Genomic DNA, 18,543 nt, shown 5'->3' with positions numbered 1-18,543 from the left:
AAAGCAAATCCAAGATGAATATTAATGTACCAAAAATGTTTTCCTAAATTCTTAAAATATATCCTATCCGTAACGATCCGAAAAAGAGGTTGCAAAGAAGGGTATGTCGCTTCGACGATCGTGCTGTGTTTCAATTGATTTTACATAGTTCTTTAATTATTTTTTCCTCTTTCTTGGTTTTGTTTGTTCAGACTCACCCAGATACTCGACGAAAGCCTTCTCGAAAATCGGTTGTAGTTAGATGTTTTTGGGTTTAAATTTAATGTTTTGCTTAATAGAGTATTTGTGTCGTGTTACATTGTTGTTTTGGTTGTTTCACAAGTCATTTCGGATCTTCTTGCACACAGTTTGCATGTTGCAGTTAATTTTCACTTGTTCCTTTTTGATCCGGTTGTTTGTGATCTTGAATTTGTTTGGTTTTCGATATTTTAACTTTAACAGGTTTTAACGTTTAGTTAAACCGAAACTCCACTACATTCTTGAAATCGAACTGAAGTAGCAAAATTCTTGTAGCACACAACGTACAGGTTATAGGAGCTGATGATATAAACGGGAGTAGGAAGTACGCGCTGGCTTTGGCTTTTGTCTCTGGTCGGCGGGGTGTGGGCATGGAGGATATTTTACTACCCATTTAGAGCTCTGGCAAATGGTCGAGATAAGAATTTATATAAAAAAAAATCGCGTACGAGTAGGGAAAGGATACTAGGAAACGGGATACAGGGGGTCAAAGGGACAGATCAGCAGGGATACGTAAACGAAGAAGATCACCGGTCAGTTCTTTGTCGAACGCCCACCCTACCTTGATTCTTCAGGGCCACCTATTAACAGTCAAGATCCCTACAACAAAGACTGCGGTGGGTCACATCTCCGTCAGACGAGGTTGCATGGTTCCGATATAAGATATTTAGCCTTGGTTCATTTCTAAACTAACTCTATTTAAGCAATCCATAGTTCTTCATTTAAATTCCTATAAAACCTAACGCTAATAGAATTTAGTCCCTAATATAAGCCTGCTATTCGATATTGTCTTACATTTACAGGGTAGGGTAGGGTAGGTAGGGTAAAATGATCATAAATCTATAAAAATGATTAGTAATAGGTATATATAAATGCACGAGCTAGGTTATGTGTTCATTATAGGAACAAGAAAACTTCAAACTTCATTACGCTAACTTGGTCAGTGCCCAAACCAAACAAAAATCGGGTATATGGAAAATCGTTTAAAGGCATGAGTAATATGTGTATAAAACCGTGATCATGGTTGAAGACCAACGAATAGTTACCGCACATTCATTCTTTGCAGATGGCTTACTTGGTTCAGGATAATCACTTACGATACGATTAATAGCTTTGACTCCCACGCAGAAAGATCTTTCGTTGTGTGTTGTATGAGATGATTTGATGGGTGGAGGAGTATGATGATGTGTGTGATTGTGATGAGTATCTGCATAGATGATGAGATGAATGCGTGGCAACCCAAAATCAAAAACTGTAAAAATAATCGGAATTAATACACTACTCATTTGTTCAAGTTCGACTTAGCCCATGGACAGGAATTCCCTTTTTGTTTATACCGGATTTAATTGGCTGTTGCAAATTTTTGCCGTATCAAAAGAACGTAGTTAAACAGAAAGTGGATAAAAAAAAGGGTTTCGCATATCGGGTCGATGCTTCCCGGGTGGAGACCGAGTTCCTACTCGAGGTCTGAAGGTGGCACACGATTGTACCGGGCGCAGGTAACTTCAGCTGCTTCCGATGCCAAGAGTCAATGACCGCGGTCCATCTGCGGCGTGAGGTTAGGTACACCCGCACACTTAATTTCTCGTGGGGCGACTGGTGTATTTGAAGAGTCAGTCAGATCATGCCCATGGGTCGAACGGGTCCAGGCGACGCTTGCAGAGCCCACCGATCGGGTTTACTGGAGGAGCAAGTCCATGCCCTCGGCTACCGCCTCATCCGAATGTCAAACGGTGGGGGTTTAACCGGTGGTACGGGCAAGTGGCCAATAGAGGTCTCCGGGAATAACCAATCCGTAACTTCTAGACCAGCGTTTCAATACGTAGATACTAGTGGTGCTAATCCTCAACAGAATTGCACCACTGTTTCGAAAAATTTTAGTAAACTGTGAGCGCTCGTTTTCCCAAATGGTCGAACGGCTGCCCCAGCCTCGGCAATATATAACTGGCGCGTCCACTCAAATTAAATGATCACTTTGAGCCGCACTTGGCACTTGCACTAGGCTTTGACTTTGGCTTGACCTTGGTTTAGAGAACTGGGTCAGCTCTACAAGACTTCTTTTTCCACTGCCGGTCACTCTGACGGTCACGAGGAGGAAAAGAAAGAGGCTGGGACTACTAAGTACAGCAACCCACGTTTTTTCCACACTTTCTATGGTCTTGTTCTGTTATACAGAATCCAGACACAGCAATATTTAATCAAATATAGTGCACGGCAGAAAAATTGCATGTCAAAGCGTTGCCGCTTGGTCGCAAAACAGCTGGTGATAAGCTTTATCAAAGCTCAAAAGATCTTCAACTCGAATTTTTTCACGCCCTATTTTTAGGCTGTAATTTTGGGAGTTAGCCGTGGAAAATTAAAATACAAGAAGGCACGACAAGCGTCGAATATTACACCCTCGCTTGTGCTCTGCTTTCTTGCTTTTTGGTCTCCAGAATTTCTTTCTCCCGACGTTCTGCTCCGGTCGTTGACCCCGATCACCCGCTCCTGACAATCAAACAGACCCAGACTGCGCAAAATTCGCGGCTGCTGGTCTGCCAAAGAATGTTGCGTCGGGGAGCCTAGCCACTTTTCTAGGGTTTTCCTGCCCTTGTCGAAAACTGATCTTTTCTGTAGAACCGTAATTTTTCCGTCTCCTTGTGTTGCTCGTTGTACCCAAAAACACTGGTTGGAAACGCTCTGGCCATCCAAAAACTATTGGAGAATACATTTTTGAAAATACATGTGTTTTCTTTGAAATTCTTTCCACTCTATATTTACCTGGCCAAAATCTATATAACTTTTGCCACAATTAATACGGGGTGGTTGTAGGAGGGCGGATCACCGGAGCGAGTTGCCAGCGATGAGTGGGAAAATATCCAAAGGAAAAGACAGATTCGGTTTCAATAAATGTATTCCATGTATTTGCGTATAGGTGTGTGAATTGTAGACGCGCGTATGTGCGACGGCAGCTTGTAACGGGGTGGAAAACGTAACTGACTTTCTATGCCTTATGATCTATGCTTTATGCTGCCTTTATGCTGCGGTGAGCGCCGTGTGGATCGTGGATTGTGGATCCGAGCGCCCCTCCGAGCGCGCGAGCGCGAGCCGGGACCGAGGCGCGCGGAGCCGGCACAGTGCGCGGAAACTGTCTATTGCTGGCCTGAACATCCTCCCCCCCCCTTGCAGGATTGCAAAGTATAATGGGGTGGCCTATGGCTGGGTGCACGCCCCCGACACGATCCATACAAAAACGGTGCTCTGGGCCACCGGCAGGCCGTCCTCACGCGCAAGGAACCCGGGCTGGATCACCTTCGGGTAGACATCTGCTCCCAAGATGAGCGAGATTGTCGCCGGTCGATGGAATTGTTCATCGGCAAGCCTCAGGTCACCGAAACGCGCCCGCACGGAATCGCTCAGCTGTCGGATAGGCGTGCGGATGCGCACACGGGGCTCGACCTTGAGCATCGTCTCCAACTGGAAGTCGCCCATTTTGGCGCGGATCACCGCCGTACACACTTTCTCGTCCCCCAAACAAGTGGTGGGCAACTTGAAGGCGCTGGCCAAGGAGTCGTCAATACAGCTCACCGGCGTGCATGGGTCGATGAGCGCCGCCGTCTCGAAGTTTTTGGAACCCGTATCCAAGACCACCAGCGCCGTCGGGAGTATGATGAGGCTTCGATGTTGTAGAAGTGAGTCGACGGATGGTGCCGGGGGCCCTGCCACGGGGCGGCTCACGGGGAGACGCGGGCGGCGGTCGGCGTGGGCCGACGTGGATGGCGACGATGCAGCCGAGGCTGAGCGGGCTGGACGCCGAGGTCGGCGTTTGACGTGGGGCGCTGTAGATGGCGACGATACTCCTGAGGCCGAGCGGACTGGACGACGAGACGAGGGTATGTGGAGTAGAGTGTGGTGGTTTTTGCCACACACCCGGCACAGCCCGCCACTGCGACAATCCTGGCCGGAGTGTTGGTGGGCCAGGCAGTTCCCGCAATATTTGTTAATGAGGACAGCTCGGAGTCTCTTCTCAGGGCTCAGGCGAAGGAAATGGTGACAGGTCCGTAGCGGATGAATTCCTCGGCAGACCCGGCAACGGTACGAGTTGATCCCTCGATCACGCCGGCTCTCCGTGGTGCGGCTGGCGCGGATCCGTGGGGCCATGTCTGGATGAGGATGGAACTAGGATGGAATAGAGAAGTCGAAGAAGTATTAGTACGGAGCTGTGAATGGGACAAGTGCACATTCACGTTATTGTTGGATGGAACTACGGGGTTCTACTGGCAGGAGAACGACCTTGACAATCGGTCTTTTGAGGGTACCGCGGGCAGTAAGGATATCCACCACACGGACCCTGTCGTCAGCACCGGGATACACGGAAGTTATCCTTTCGAGCCGCCATTCGTTGGACGGCAGGTTATCCTCCTTGATGACCACCATATCGCCAACCTGCAGATTTGGCGTCGGCGTCTGCCACTTAGTCCGCTTGTGGAGCTCCTTGAGGTATTCCTCCTTCCACCTTTGACAGAACTGTTGGTTGAGGGCCTTCAAATGCTGCCACCGATTGATGATCGAATTAAGGTTCCCCTTTATTTCGGGCTCGGCCGTACTCATTAAGGGCCCCCCAATAAGGAAGTGCCCGGGAGTGAGGGCTAGCAGCTCCGTCGGATCATCGGACATCGGTGAGAGCGGCCTGGAATTGAGACACGCTTCAATCTTCGCGAGCAGCGTAGAAAGCTCTTCAAACGTATACCTCCGAGTGGACGTGGCCTTGTAGAAGAGAGTTTTGAAACTCTTCACTCCGGCTTCCCATAGGCCTCCCATATGTGGAGCTCCTGGTGGGATGAAGCGCCACGAAACCCGCTGATGGCTATACGCATCAGTCACCGAGTCCTTAAACGCGTCAAGGAAGTCACTGGAAAGCAGGCTTGCTGCACCAAAGAAAGTTTTTCCATTATCTGAATGGATACGCTGTGGACATCCGCGCCTTGCGACGAAACGAGCGAAGGCGGCGAGAAATTTTTCGGTGGTGAGGTCGGACGTGGGTTCTAAATGTATCGCCTTTGTGGAAAAACACACGAATACGCACACATACCCCTTCGTGATCAGACATGCTCTCCTTGTATAGTTCCGTATTTCGAAAGGACCCGCGTAATCAATCCCTGTATGCGTAAACGGTCTGGAAAAGGACGACCGCTCGGTTGGGAGATCTCCCATCATTTGGGTTTGCAACCTTCTTTTGTGAATAACGCAGACCTTGCAGGAGTTCACAACCCCCTTCATAAGCCTTTGAACCTTTGGAATCCAATACTTTGATCGAATGAGGCGCACCATCAATTGGTTGCCGCCATGAAGAGTTATCCAGTGTGTAAATTGCGCGAGAAGGCGAGACAATCGACAATTATATGGGAGAATGATTGGATGTCGTTCGTCGTATCTTAGCACTTCAGAGCCTGCGACACGGCCGCATGCTCTGATCAACCCATGGCGGTCTAGGAAAGGGTTCATGTTCAGGATAGAACTTGACCTTGGCGTTGGCCGCTTACCGCTTAGGCAGCGATACTCCTCGGGGTATTCTCTACGCTGCGTCTCTAGGATAAGAGTTATTTCAGCTTCGGTAATTTCGCCGCTCGTAAGATGGCCCTTTTGCGCGGTGGCTAACTTCCGGCAGCGCTTGGTGAAGCGCAGGATATATGCACGGACTCGTAGAGCTCTCTCCAGATTGGAGAATCGTTCGAGGAAGTTTTCGGCTGGGTTGAGTGCGAAATGGGCTTTTACAGTTCGCTGCTCTAAGGTCATAACGGGGGAGTTATTAACTGGTGCCGGCCATTGATCTCGGCCCTTCTGCAGCCAAGTTGGTCCGTGCCACCAGAGTTGGTTCTCCACCAACTCCTGTAACGGCACGCCTCTGTTGGCTAAGTCCGCGGGGTTCTGTTCGGATGGAACGTGGCACCACTTCTCAATATCGGTCGCTTGAGATATCCTAGTCACTCGGTTGGCCACGAACGTGGTCCAGTGACACGCGGGCTTTGCCAGCCAGGCGAGGACTATGGTGGAATCGGTCCAGCAATAGCAGCTCGTACTTGCTGTTGGCATATTCGGCAGGATAGCCGCCGCCATTTCGGACAAAAGCACTGCCCCGCAAAGCTCTAACCGGGGGAGCGACACGGTTTTCACGGGTGCGACTCGCGTTTTCGCTGTTAGAAGCTGCACCTCGGCCAAACGGTCAACCTCAATGCGGACGTAGATGGCGGCACCGTAAGCCTTCTCGGATGCATCGCAGAACCCATGATGTTCGACTTTTACCGCTGGCCGGGAGCCGACCCATCTTGGAATATGGATTTGGTCGAGAGCGGAGTGGCTCCGCAGGAAACTTTGCCAGCGCTGGCGCATCTCGCTTGGAAGCTCATCGTCCCATCCCAGGTCCTGCAACCAGATTTCTTGCATGAAGATCTTGGACCGAACAATGAATGGGGCCAACCACCCCGCGGGGTCGAACAGCCTTGCGATCTGGGACAGAACTGCTCGCTTGGTGTATGACGACTCAGGCGCTAACTCGGGAGGGACAAAAAAAAACTCGTCTGAAGTCGCTTTCCAGCGAATCCCGAGAGTCTTAGCCGTCCTCTCTTCCTCCATCTCCAGAAAATCTGTGTGGAGACGATGAGCACTCGGAATTCCTGCCAGAATAGCTTTGTGGTTTGAAGTCCACTTCCGCAGCGGAAAACCTGCAGAGCTAAGTGCGGCCTGCAACTCGCGGATCGTTAGTCGAGCCTCATCGGTAGAATCCGCTCCGGCTAGGACATCGTCGACATACATGAATGATCGGATAATGCGACTTGCTTTCGGAAATCTGGACTGGACGTCGCTTGCTGGCTGTTGCAACACTCGGATGGCAAGAAAAGGAGCGCAGTTGACTCCGAAGGTTGCGGTCTTAAGTTCATAGTCGCGGATGAGTCCCTCCTTGTTTCGAAATAATATTCGCTGGAAAGGGGTGTGTTTCGGGTCAACAAAATTTGGCGATACATTTTGGTGATGCCTGCGTTGAAAACGTACCGGAAATAACGCCACTTCAGGATCTGGAGGGTCAAGTCAGATTGGAGGACCGGGCCGGCGTGCAGAAGATCATTCAAACTCACACCGTTGGTCGACGGGCTGGATGTGTTAAATACCACGCGGACCTTCGTGGTAGTGCTCTCAGGCTTGAAGACAGCGTGGTGCGGAAGGTAGTAGGTTGAGGACCCATGAGTCGGAGGAACTTCTGTCATATGTTCAAGCTCTAGGTATTCTTGGATTACGGTGTCGTACTGCTCTTGTAGGGGACCGTTTCTTTTCAAGCGATTTTCGTTTCTTAGGAACTGGGCCAGCGCGGCTGCCCTTGAATACCCCAGATCTGATCCGAGATGATCTGGGTCGCGAAACGGTAACGTGACGACGTATTTCCCGCTTGGCGTCCTTGACGTAGTTCGGAGGTAATTTCTTTCGCAGTACGAATCCGACTCGCTTTCTATTTTAGTAGGAATGTCCTCCACCTCCCAAAACTTTGTGAGGAGTTTGTCCAACGGAGTCTCTAGCTCGGTGGAAATTTGCGTGGAGAAGGATGTGACCCGGCCTTGTACCGTGTTTGGCACTGGGCCTGTAAGAACCCACCCGAAAATGGTTTCCTGTCCGAGGAGAGATCCACAGATGTTCGTCTGTGAGCCGCTCAAGAGGATGGATGGAAGGATGTCGGCACCAATCAGGACATCTATTTGTGAGCTTTCGTAAAATGTCGGGTCTGCCCATGGCAGGTTCGGCAAGTCTCGCAACGAGTGTTGCGGGATCGGATGGGAGGGAAGGCTGCCTGATAGTTCCAGCAGGACATAGGCTGTGGCGTCCAATTGTAAGCCCGGCTTAGTCGGGGAACGGATGGAAAAATGGCAGAGTTTCTTGGACTGAGCGGATATCGTCTGATTGAGGCCCGAGACCTGTGCCTGGGCGAGTCGGAATGGCAACTTAATGATCTGGAAGAGACGTTCCGTAATGAACGTCGCCTCGGAGCCCGGGTCGATTAGACCGCGGGCGCGAAAATTTGTCCCCAAGTGGCAAATATTAATAATAGCCGTGCCTAGGAGTACCGCCCTCTTGCCGGAGGCGAAATAGTTCTGAACGCTAGGCTGAGCTTCGGCAGGAGTCGGAAGTAGTACGGAATTGGGCACGGATTGGCTGCAAACTGGAGTGCCACGGTGCAGCAGCGTATGATGCCGGTCTCCACACGTGTTGCAGTTGTGGGCGCTTTGGCATTCACGAATCTGGTGACCTCTTGCGAAACAGTTTAAGCAAAGCATTTTTTGCTTAATATAGCTGGAGCGAGCATCAGGTCTCATCTGAAGGAATTGAGGGCATACCCGGATCGGATGGTTCTCTTTGGAGCAAAGATCACACGCTCTCCGCTTCGGATCCACAGTTGTTCCGAAAGAGTGAACCCGCCTTGCAACAGGGCTCTCTTGGGAACGGAAAGGGTTGGGATTGCCCTTTGACCTCTCTGACATGGGTAGACTCGCCCTGGAGTGGGCCTGAGTCTGCATGCCTGGATGGCCGTCCTCGGTCACCTCGAGAGACAGGTACCGCTCCGCCAGGAACTTGTCCATAGCGTGCCAGGTGGGAATTTCGGACTTGTGTGTCACGGACTGCTCCCAAAGCTCCAAAGTCGTTTTCGGCAACTTCGCGGATATGAGGTACACTAACACTCCGTCAGCGAAAATGCTGTCTGTGGAGACCTCGGAGTGGTTGAGTGTCGTAAGGCACTTGTGGACGGCCCTCTGAAGCTCTTTTAGCGCTGCAGCTGACTCGGTGCGGATTTGGGGCAGACTGAAAAGGATCTTTAGCTGGGCTTTGAGTATCAGCCTCTTGTTCTGGAAACGCTCACGGAGGGCGCTCCATGCGGACGCGAACCCTTCGTTCGTGAGTGGAGCCTGTGCCACTATGTCGTGGGCCTCACCGCTTGTTTTTTTGTTGAGGTGGAACAGTTTTTCTACTGGAGCCAACCTCGGGTTCTCTATATATATGGCGGTGAACAGGTCTCGGAACGTGGGCCACTGCTGATAGTCCCCACTGAAAACTTCAGTGTCACATGGAGGAAGACGGCAACCGCCGGACGTCGGCACTTGAACGGCCAGTTGAGGCGTGTGAGGGACAGTCGGGGGTTCGAGCTGATCGTTCAGTTCGGCAAGGCATTGCGCGTAGACCGCGTAGCAGTCATCGTACATCCCCTGGACGTCAGCTACCCCCTCTGGATCTACTTCCGTTATCGCCTCCTACCAGGCCTCGAACTCCGCGTCCACCTTCGCCCACGGGCTTCGGAGTTGATCTCGATGGACTTGGGAGAGCGAGCGGGTTGGTGTGCTAGCATCTGGAGCGCTGAGCTTCTGGTCGAAGCGTGTCAGTCTGCTTGCAGCCAAGGCAAACTTAGACCGTGCGGAACTGGCGGCCGATTGGGCCATAGTGCTCTGAACCGTGCGAGGGACGACCGAGGGGAGCAACCAGGCCTCAAAGGCATGTGATGTGTGAGCCCTGGACGTGGTCGGACCTCGCTCAGTTGAGGCCGGACGGGAAGATGTGGGCGTAGCGATTGAGCCGTTGGAGCTGCGAACTCACCCGCTTAAACTTCTTGCGAGATTTCTTCTCACCAGTGGGCATGGTTGGCTGATGGATTTGCGATAACGCGTATCAGAGTCGCAAAGCAGGTGAGCGGAAATGGAGAAGTGGAAGTTTTGAACGACGAACCGTGGATATGTGGCCTTGGCGGAATTTATCGTGCGTATTTATATAGTAGAAGTCGGGCACCGTGGCCGGAATATAAATATAAAATACTACGATCAAATACAAAAAAAATGTCCAACCAAGAGCGACTAATGGATGAGTAATGTTATTGATGCACAAGGTCCCCCTATATAGAGTCGGTTGCAAACCGAATGTTCAAAACAATATACCCTTGAAAAGCAGGGTAGCGCGTCTCTTGGCGTTCCGTTACGGTCAAGCGCGGCACCGAAAAATATTCTCCCACTAACAACAACGCAAGCAAACGGTGGAGAAGCGAAAGCGAAAGGAAAAACGAAAAGAATGCGTCGCTGCTGTTGCTTGTATGTGTGTGTGTATGGGTGTAAGTGCTAGGTACCGTGGCTTGGATTAACGACCCCCCCTTTTGACGAGATTGAAACAACGGGTAAAAAAAAACGGAGTAACCGTTTTATGAGGTAATACAATATATGTATGTATATACAGATGTGCACGAGTTGTTAGTTGAAAATGCGTGCGCATATGTAAGATGATATGTATGGAGTCGTGTTTTATTTTTATTGGCAATATAATGAGTTAAATAAAGATTGGTTGTGATTTGTGATTTGTTATTCTATATTCTTTAAAACAAACGAAAGAACTATAACCCGTTGAGCATGCACGGAATGAACAACAAATTAATTGCAAGAATACATATGTCTTTTTGTTTGTTGCCAGCCGCTTGGATTGCGTTGCTTACACATACATATGTACATATGTATGTACATATGTTGGTGTGCACGTGCAGTTGTCAGCAGCGAAAGCTCAGCTGGTAGCTGGGAGCGGTAGGAATATGATTTACAGACAGCTACATATATATTAATGTGGGCACTGGATCGGAGGAGGAACGCAGGAGCTAGCTCGGATCAAATTAAACCTTTGGAGAAATAGGAGGCCACAACCGTTGGCAGAACGAAGTATGGTTTAATTTGGAGCTAGAGCGAGAAAGGCATATATGTACATATGCCGCGGGAACTCGGACTGGGATGGGAAACTCGCACAAAATCACTGCACTGGTGTTGGGCACAATCGAAGGGTTGTACTTATCTTACACTTGGAGCGATCCGTCGATGCTGGCTGGGGTGAGCTTCTCCTTATGGGGAAGGCGAAGATCCGGCTCGAAGGACCAATGTTTGTAGTGGAGCGGATCGAGGATCAATTATCCAACGGCGAGGTGTATGTTCCAGTAACCCTCCTAGCAGTCGTCACAGAAAGGAAAGGCCGATGGGTTTCGTTGTGTGTATATGTATATATATATTGTTCATGTAGTTATTCGGTATTCGCGCGGTATGTCGACAGGTTGAAGCGGGGGTGAAAACGTAACTAACTCTCTATGCCTTATGCTCTATGCTTTATGCTGCCTTTGTGCTGCGGTGAGCGCCGTGTGGATCGTGGAGTGTGGATCCGAGCGCCCCTCCGAGCGCGCGAGCGCGAGCCGGGACCGAGGCGCGCGGAGCCGGCACAGTGCGCGGAAACTGTCCATTGCTGGCCTGAACAATTAGTTTGGACATACGACAGTGGTTTTATTTTAGTTATGTTGTTGTTGACATAAATATTCTGGGCAAAATCTAACATTGTGTTTGATATTGTAAATTAATTTAATTGGATTGAACAGTTGTAGATTTTTATAATGGTATTTCCTTCCGCTATGATTTCTTGGTTTACACAATTCTGGTTTAGCGTTGTTTTTGGAAGATTCCATGTGATTAGTATATTGGGTTCAATAAAGTTTATTTGAAAGTTTGGAAAAGTTTTGGAATATGGACATTTAGTGGGAGTTTGCATTAAAATTCCTTTTATACAATTGTCATTGGTTTTCAATCTAGTTTCTTTAACAAATACTTCTTCATTTTTTATGTAGTACTTGTCGTATGTCATATCTGTTAAAATGTTATTTAATTCGTCTGGATACGGAACGATTTTATAGATTGGTACTTTTGTAATGTCTTTGGGAATGTTGGAAATTATTAGAATTTCGTTGGTATCGGATTTTAACCATGTTGAGGTTTTTATATTTAGTATTTTCTCAGAATTTATTTGTTCCAGGTAGCCTTGTTTTAATATGTTTGGACTAAATATACCGAGCCTAGTTAATTGCATACCTAGTTCTATATCTTCGATATATTCTGTGAAATGTTGTAGATTGAATATCAAAATTTCTATTTGTTGATTCCTGTCTTTTTCTTCATTTAGTTTGTTTATAATGTTTATTCCGCTATTAACTGCATATATTACCAAATTTAGTTCATTCATTTGAATGCTATGGCTGGCTAAATTTTCTATTTTTTGTTCCAAATCGACTTTATCTTCCTGATCTAGTGTTCCAAAGAGATATTTGTAGGCTGTTCCTACTATATTGATTAGGCCTCTTTTATTTCTTTTGGTTATTTTTAGCCCGTTCATTTCTCTTTGCAATTTGTCTACTAGATATTTTATTTGGATTATGTCCTGGAATTTAGTGGCTTGCATTAACAAATTTTTGTATAGTTCTTCGGTTTTAGTTACATTAACAGTTAGATAATGGTATTCGTAATTGATAGGTATGTTAATCGATCCAGTTTTGAATATCATATATCCGTTTTGGAATTTTATAAGATTTATTTCTATGTTTTGGCCCTGTGCCATTACGATGGTAATTATGAGGAAAATGAGGATTTTAATTGTGTTGAAGTTCGCCGATTCCATTAACTTCCTCGGTTTCTCTGGAATTATTATATTTGCTTGTATTAGATTTCTTCTTTTTCTTGAATTTTGATTTATAATGAGTAGACCTCGGATTTTGCATATTTGATTCATCAGCATAGTCGTGGGCTCATTATTAATTTTTGTTCAATTGATTTCCTTTGACTATATTTGAAAAGCACTTGGCTGGGGGATCGGAGGATCGGAGGTGCTGCGAGTACGAGTCATCAGAATTTTTCTATCTTAATCCTTTAAAAATATGCAAATATGCAAAATCCGTGGTCTAATAATGAGTTATTTTCCTACCCCTATTCTTTTCTTCATAATGTTTTTCGTCTACCTGTCTAATTTCGTCCGTCCTTTTGAAAGGATTTGTTACCATAGACTTAACTAGAGGTGATAGTTTATAGCGGGTATCTACTTCATACTCTATGCGGTTTTTATTTAATTGAGTGATTTTATTCACTTTATTTAGTTGGGTGTCATAATCAGGTGAGCCTGCATAAATGAATATATCAGCTGGTGTCCTATTTGTGGTATTATGTTTGGTTTTATGATTATAAGTATAAAGAATTAATTCAAACTTCGTGAATCTATCTTCTGGGTTATCCTCGCTAGATATTATTCTTAATTTTTCATTTACTGTTTTATGAAATCTTTCTACGTCAGATATTCCATTTTTGCTGGAAGTGATCTCTATTTTGACGTTTTCCGCATTCAGCCATGCTTTCAATGCTGTGCACATAAGAGCTGAATCTTTATCGGCTTTGATTTCAATTGGTTTGTCCATCTCGTTAAAAACTTTCATGATGGCTCTTTTTGGCTTCTAACCAGTCACGACTTTTTACTTCTACAAGAGTGGCAAACTTCGAGTATACGTCAATACATGATAGGAACTGTTGGTTACCAACCATATAGAAATCCATGACGTATTTCTCTCTGATGTTCAGTATTTCCGGTGTAGTTTCGAATGCCAACTTCGTATTTCTATGCTCTGTTTTGGCAAAATTACAAGTAGGACATTCGTTTATGATGTTTTGGATTAGTTTTTGATAATCCGGGTAATAGTATTTTTCCCTAAACCAATTCACGGTTTTCTCTATCCCTGGATGGAGTAAGCCCTTATGATTCTTTAATATGGTTTCTTTAAATTCAGCGTAATTCTAAATATCTAGGAGTTTCGTGCTTGATTTAATAGCTTTGGTTATATTGTTAGAATTAATGATTTCTAAATATGCTTTTTGGAATGGAGGAAAATCTATTTTGTTATGGAAATATAATGCGCTCTTTTTGGTGCATAGATATTCCTTTATATTATCCTTCGCTAAGGTGTTAGTCATTTCCTTATACGTGATCTTGATGATTAGCTTGTGAAAATAACGAATTGTTTCTACCTTATCTTCATTGCCTTTTATTAGCTCAATTTGCCGATTGTAATAGTTAATTGGTCTTTCCGTGATAGCAATGTGATTTAGATTGTCTTCCTGTGCGCTATGTACAGTTGCACCAACGCTATTTGAAGCTTCTCCAAGGAGATTTTCATTAATCTTTACCCTTGATAAGGCATCAGCTACATGATTTTCTTTGCCTGGTAGATATTTCATTTTAAAATCAAACTCATTCAGTTTTATTTTCCACCATTGTAATTTCAAATTTGGCTCCTTGAGGTTGTTCAACCAAATCAAGGGTTTATGATCGCTTTGTATCTCGAATGTTCTACCGAACAGGTATGAACGGAAATACTTGGTTACCCATACGATCGCTAATAATTCCTTTTCGATGGCTGAATAGTTTATTTCATGTTCATTTAGGGTTCTGCTAGCGTAGCAGATCGGTTTGTGTTCTTGTGACAAAACCGCTCCCAATGCTATGTTACTAGCGTCGGTTGGTACTTTTCTTCCTTGGGGTCTATGACAGCTCCTTTCTTTAGTTTGAGTGTCATGGGTTTTGCTATGTTTGCAAAATTAGGAATGAATTTCCTGTAGAACCCGCACAGACCTAAGAATGACTTTATTTGTTTAGTCGTTTCTGGTATTGGAAATTTGACAATGGCAGAGATTTTGCCTGGATTTGGTACTATTCCTTCAGTAATGGCTACATGACCTAGGAATTCAGTTTCCTTTTTCATGAATTCACATTTATCCATTTGTAGCTTCAAGTTGGCGTCTCTCAACTTTCCAAATACTCTCCTTAGTGACAACAAGTGTTCTTCCAATGAAGTGGAAAATATAATGATGTCAACTAAGTATACAAAGCAATCTGTGAAGATTAACTCTTCTAGCAGATTGTTCATACATCTTTGGAAGGTAGCTGGGGCAGTGGTTAGCCCAAAGGGCATACGAGTGAACTCGTAATGTCCATGCTTAGTGGATAACGCAGTTTTGGGGATTGAGCTAGGTTCCATGGGTATTTGATGGAAACCTTTTGCTAAATCGATTGTCGTAAAATACTGACATTTACCTAGTTTGTCTACGATTTCATCCATTCTTGGAGTTGGGCATTTGTCTTAACTGTTATTTCATTTAGACTTCTATAGTCTACTACCATTCGATATATTTGCTTTCCTGAAGCATCTATCTTCTTCGGAATCATAGATATGGGCGAGCAGTAAGGAGAATTCGACTTTCGAATTATTCCCTGCCTGATCATATCTTTGATTTGCTGGTTTACCTCCTGATCATGTATCTGGGCATATTTGTATGGTCGTCTGTAGACCGGGTCTTCATGTTGAGTTTTAATCTCGTGCTTGATTGTACTTGTGAAAGTCAAATTGTCACCTTCTCTGTACTGCACATCCTTAAACTCATATAAGACCTTCTTTAACTCTTCCCTCTCTTCGTCGTTTAAGTGTTCCAATCTTAATTGATTACATTCCCTTAATTCACTGTCTAGAGCGGAAGCGAAGTATTGATCTCCCTCTGGAGATGTGTCAAGGCACTTAGGTGCGATCTTCTCTTCTTTTGTAGTGTGCACTTCTGTGCGGTCTTGCCGGCTTCAATAGCTTCTCCACTCTGAATGATCGGGTACGACCTAGCTCCTAGTGTTACAGTGTCATTTCTGTAATCGATGACGGCTTTACTTGCTATCAAGTATTCTCTTCCTAATAAAATATCATAATTTTCGGAAAAGTTATGTATGTAGAACTTTTGTTCGGACGGACATGTTTTGTTCGCATTCCTCATTATACTCTTAGTTAAACGGACAGGTCCATTGATGGTATGGACCGTAAGGTTATCGTCTTTTATCTCGGAATCTGTGTAATTTTCTTTCATGATGTTGATCGATGATCCCGAGTCAGCGATACACCTTAATATTCTTTTATTAATGGTAATGTTTATATAGGGTCCTCCTCGGTTTCTTCCGAGGCGGCTTGATGAAAATTTGAGTCCATCTTCGTTTGGCCACTCTGGCTCTCCCTCCCTCTTTTAGTAGGTTGGTTGGGTCCACTCCCACTAGCTTGGTTTTGAGATATTTGCTAATTGAATGGATTCTGAGCCCTACCTTGATTCAAGGAATTTGTGAACTCATTGTATAATCCAGGATTTTGGGAATTTTGATTTTGATTTGTTCGATTAGTCTGACCTGTTCCAGATGAACTCTTTGTTTGATTGTGATAGTTAGTAGTATTATAATTTGGATAATAGTTTCCAACATTCTTTCGATTTGATTGAGACGATTTCGATTCTTTATTTGTACCTGAATCTGTTGTACTAGCTTCGTACAATCCTTCTTCTTGTGCTGCCTTCTTAAGATTAGACAATGTGGTAATATCTTTTCTTGCTAAGGTCATGAACATTCTGTCAGGAAGTTTTCGAGTAATGACATCTTTAATTGTGTTGTTCAAAGCGTTTTTATAAATGGCATTATTTTCTGGTATGTTTTCTAAGTTTAGCTTATTGTTTATTAATAATGCTTTTATCTCTAATTCTTCTATAAAATTACGAAGACTGCCGATGAATCTGGTGGTGTATAGTTGTCGTAAGAGTTCTTCATATGGTGTGTGATTTTTGAACTCGTTGATCAGCGCCGTCTTCAGTTCGAGCCACGTGTTGGGTTGTTTCATTTGCGATATGCCTTGTGCCTCTCCTGACAGTTGGATCTCGGTCGCTCCAAATAGGATCCTTTGTTGACGAAGATCTTCAGTTGGATATAATCCGCATACATATTCGATTCGTTTGATAAATGAGCTTAGCTGTCCAGATGAACCGTCATAGGCAGGTATTTGTCGGATCGACAGCAGTGCCTGGTTCAAGTGGATTTCGCTCAATGATAGTGGTGGTAACGCCATATTGTTGGTGTTGATTGGGTTTTGTTTTGTTTTCAGTAGTTTTCAACTTTATTTTGGTTCACTTGTAAGTTTTTTGATTTTGTATTTAGTGTTTCACTGTTCTTGGTGGATCACTATCTCCGCTTACTTCAGTTCACTTAATTATACCCGATACTCAAAATGAGTATTGGGGTATATTAGATTTGTGGTAAAAGTGGATGTGTTTAACGTCCAGAAGGAATCGTTTCCGACCCCATAAAGTATATATATTCTTGATCAGCATCAATAGCCGAGTCGATTGAGCCATGTCTGTCTGTCCGTCTGTCCGTCCCCTTCAGCGCCTAGTGCTCAAAGACTATAAGAGCTAGATCAACGATGTTTTGGATCCAGACTTCTGTGATATGTCACTGCTACAAAAATATTTCAAAACTTTGCCCCGCCCACTTCCGCCCCCACAAAGGGCGAAAATCTGGGGCAACCACAAATCTCAGAGACTATTAAGGCTAGAGTAACCAAATTTGGTATCCGCACTTCTGTTAGATCTTACTATAAAACGTATATCTCAAAATTTCGCCCCTTCCCCTGCCGCTTTCACAAAGGACGAAAATCTGTTGCATCCACAATCTTGCAGATTCGAGAAAACTAAAAACGCAGAATCATAGAGAATGACCATTTCTATACGGTTGAGGAATCTAGATCAGATCGGATAATTTATCTTACTATAAAACGTATATCTCAAAATTTCGCCCTTTCCCCTGCCGCCTCCACAAAGAACGAAAATCTGTTACATCCACAATTTTGCAGATTCGAGAAAACTACAAACGCAGAATCATAGAGAATGACCATTTCTATCCGGTTGAGGAATCTAGATCAGATCGGATAATTTGTATAGCCAAAAGCAACAAATCAATTTGCAGTGGCTACGCAGCGCCCGACGTCACGCTCAGGCTGATTTTCTGTCTCTCTCGCACGCACTCTTTGTCGTGTCGTTTAATATTAGCGGCGTCTGCCGGAGGAGATCCATACTGACTTAGTATCGGGTATAACTGTAGAGTTGCGGTGTCCGCAGCAACTCACAACGTTCCCCCTCTTTATTTTTTCACTTTCAGCAGTATTGGCACCACGTACCTCTCCTCTACTCGCAGAATCTTGCTTCTGTGCCATCTCTTTCTTTTTCCTCTAACTCCCAAAATCTTTCTAACGCTTTACCTTTAACAGGTTTTGCCACCATTTTCTTTTTTACCATAGACTTCGTACATCTTGACACTATCCACCCGAAATCTGTCTTTTGTTCGAATTGGCTACCGATTATAACAAATCCGTCTACGGAAAGGGGATGGGACAGAAATACTGTTAAGTCTAATGAGGGCCAAGGATTCAACCTCGCCTAGGAGAATTTTATGTCCTACCGCTTTCAAGAGAGTGCAAGCTAATAAGAAGCGGCTGACTCTCATAAGAAGGAAGATGACGAGAAGGGTCCCAATTAAGATCGCGCAGGGAAAAGATAAGGAATGGTTTTTGAACGGACTCAAGCATATCTTGATAGTTTTGGTAATGAGGAGACCAGA

General features: G+C 45.2%; 1 protein-coding gene and 1 pseudogene across 2 annotated transcripts; both read right to left on the bottom strand.

Annotated features, from left to right (window-relative positions):
* Positions 1–3,112: 3,112 nt before the first annotated feature.
* LOC117184690 (uncharacterized) lies at positions 3,113–10,000 on the bottom strand. 2 transcript variants are annotated; one of them, XM_033383309.1, is made up of 2 exons: positions 9,847–10,000; positions 3,113–4,395 (listed from the first exon to the last, which is right to left on the bottom strand). In XM_033383309.1, the coding sequence occupies exons 1-2, from the start codon at positions 9,886–9,888 to the stop codon at positions 3,430–3,432; spliced, it is 1,008 nt and encodes a 335-aa protein (XP_033239200.1). In that variant the 5' UTR covers positions 9,889–10,000; the 3' UTR covers positions 3,113–3,429. The 2 variants fall into 2 exon arrangements, with proteins under 2 accessions (XP_033239200.1, XP_033239201.1); XM_033383310.1 differs by lacking the exon at positions 9,847–10,000 and adding an exon at positions 4,464–4,590.
* Positions 4,738–9,500, bottom strand: LOC117184689 (uncharacterized; annotated as a pseudogene).
* Positions 10,001–18,543: the final 8,543 nt, after the last annotated feature.

The sequence above is a fragment of the Drosophila pseudoobscura genome, chromosome X, assembly GCF_009870125.1.
Source record: "Drosophila pseudoobscura strain MV-25-SWS-2005 chromosome X, UCI_Dpse_MV25, whole genome shotgun sequence".
NCBI classification, from domain to species: Eukaryota; Metazoa; Arthropoda; class Insecta; order Diptera; family Drosophilidae; genus Drosophila; species Drosophila pseudoobscura.
The sequence above is the reverse complement of the archived record's forward strand: the minus strand, read 5'-3'. Positions and strand labels throughout refer to the sequence as shown.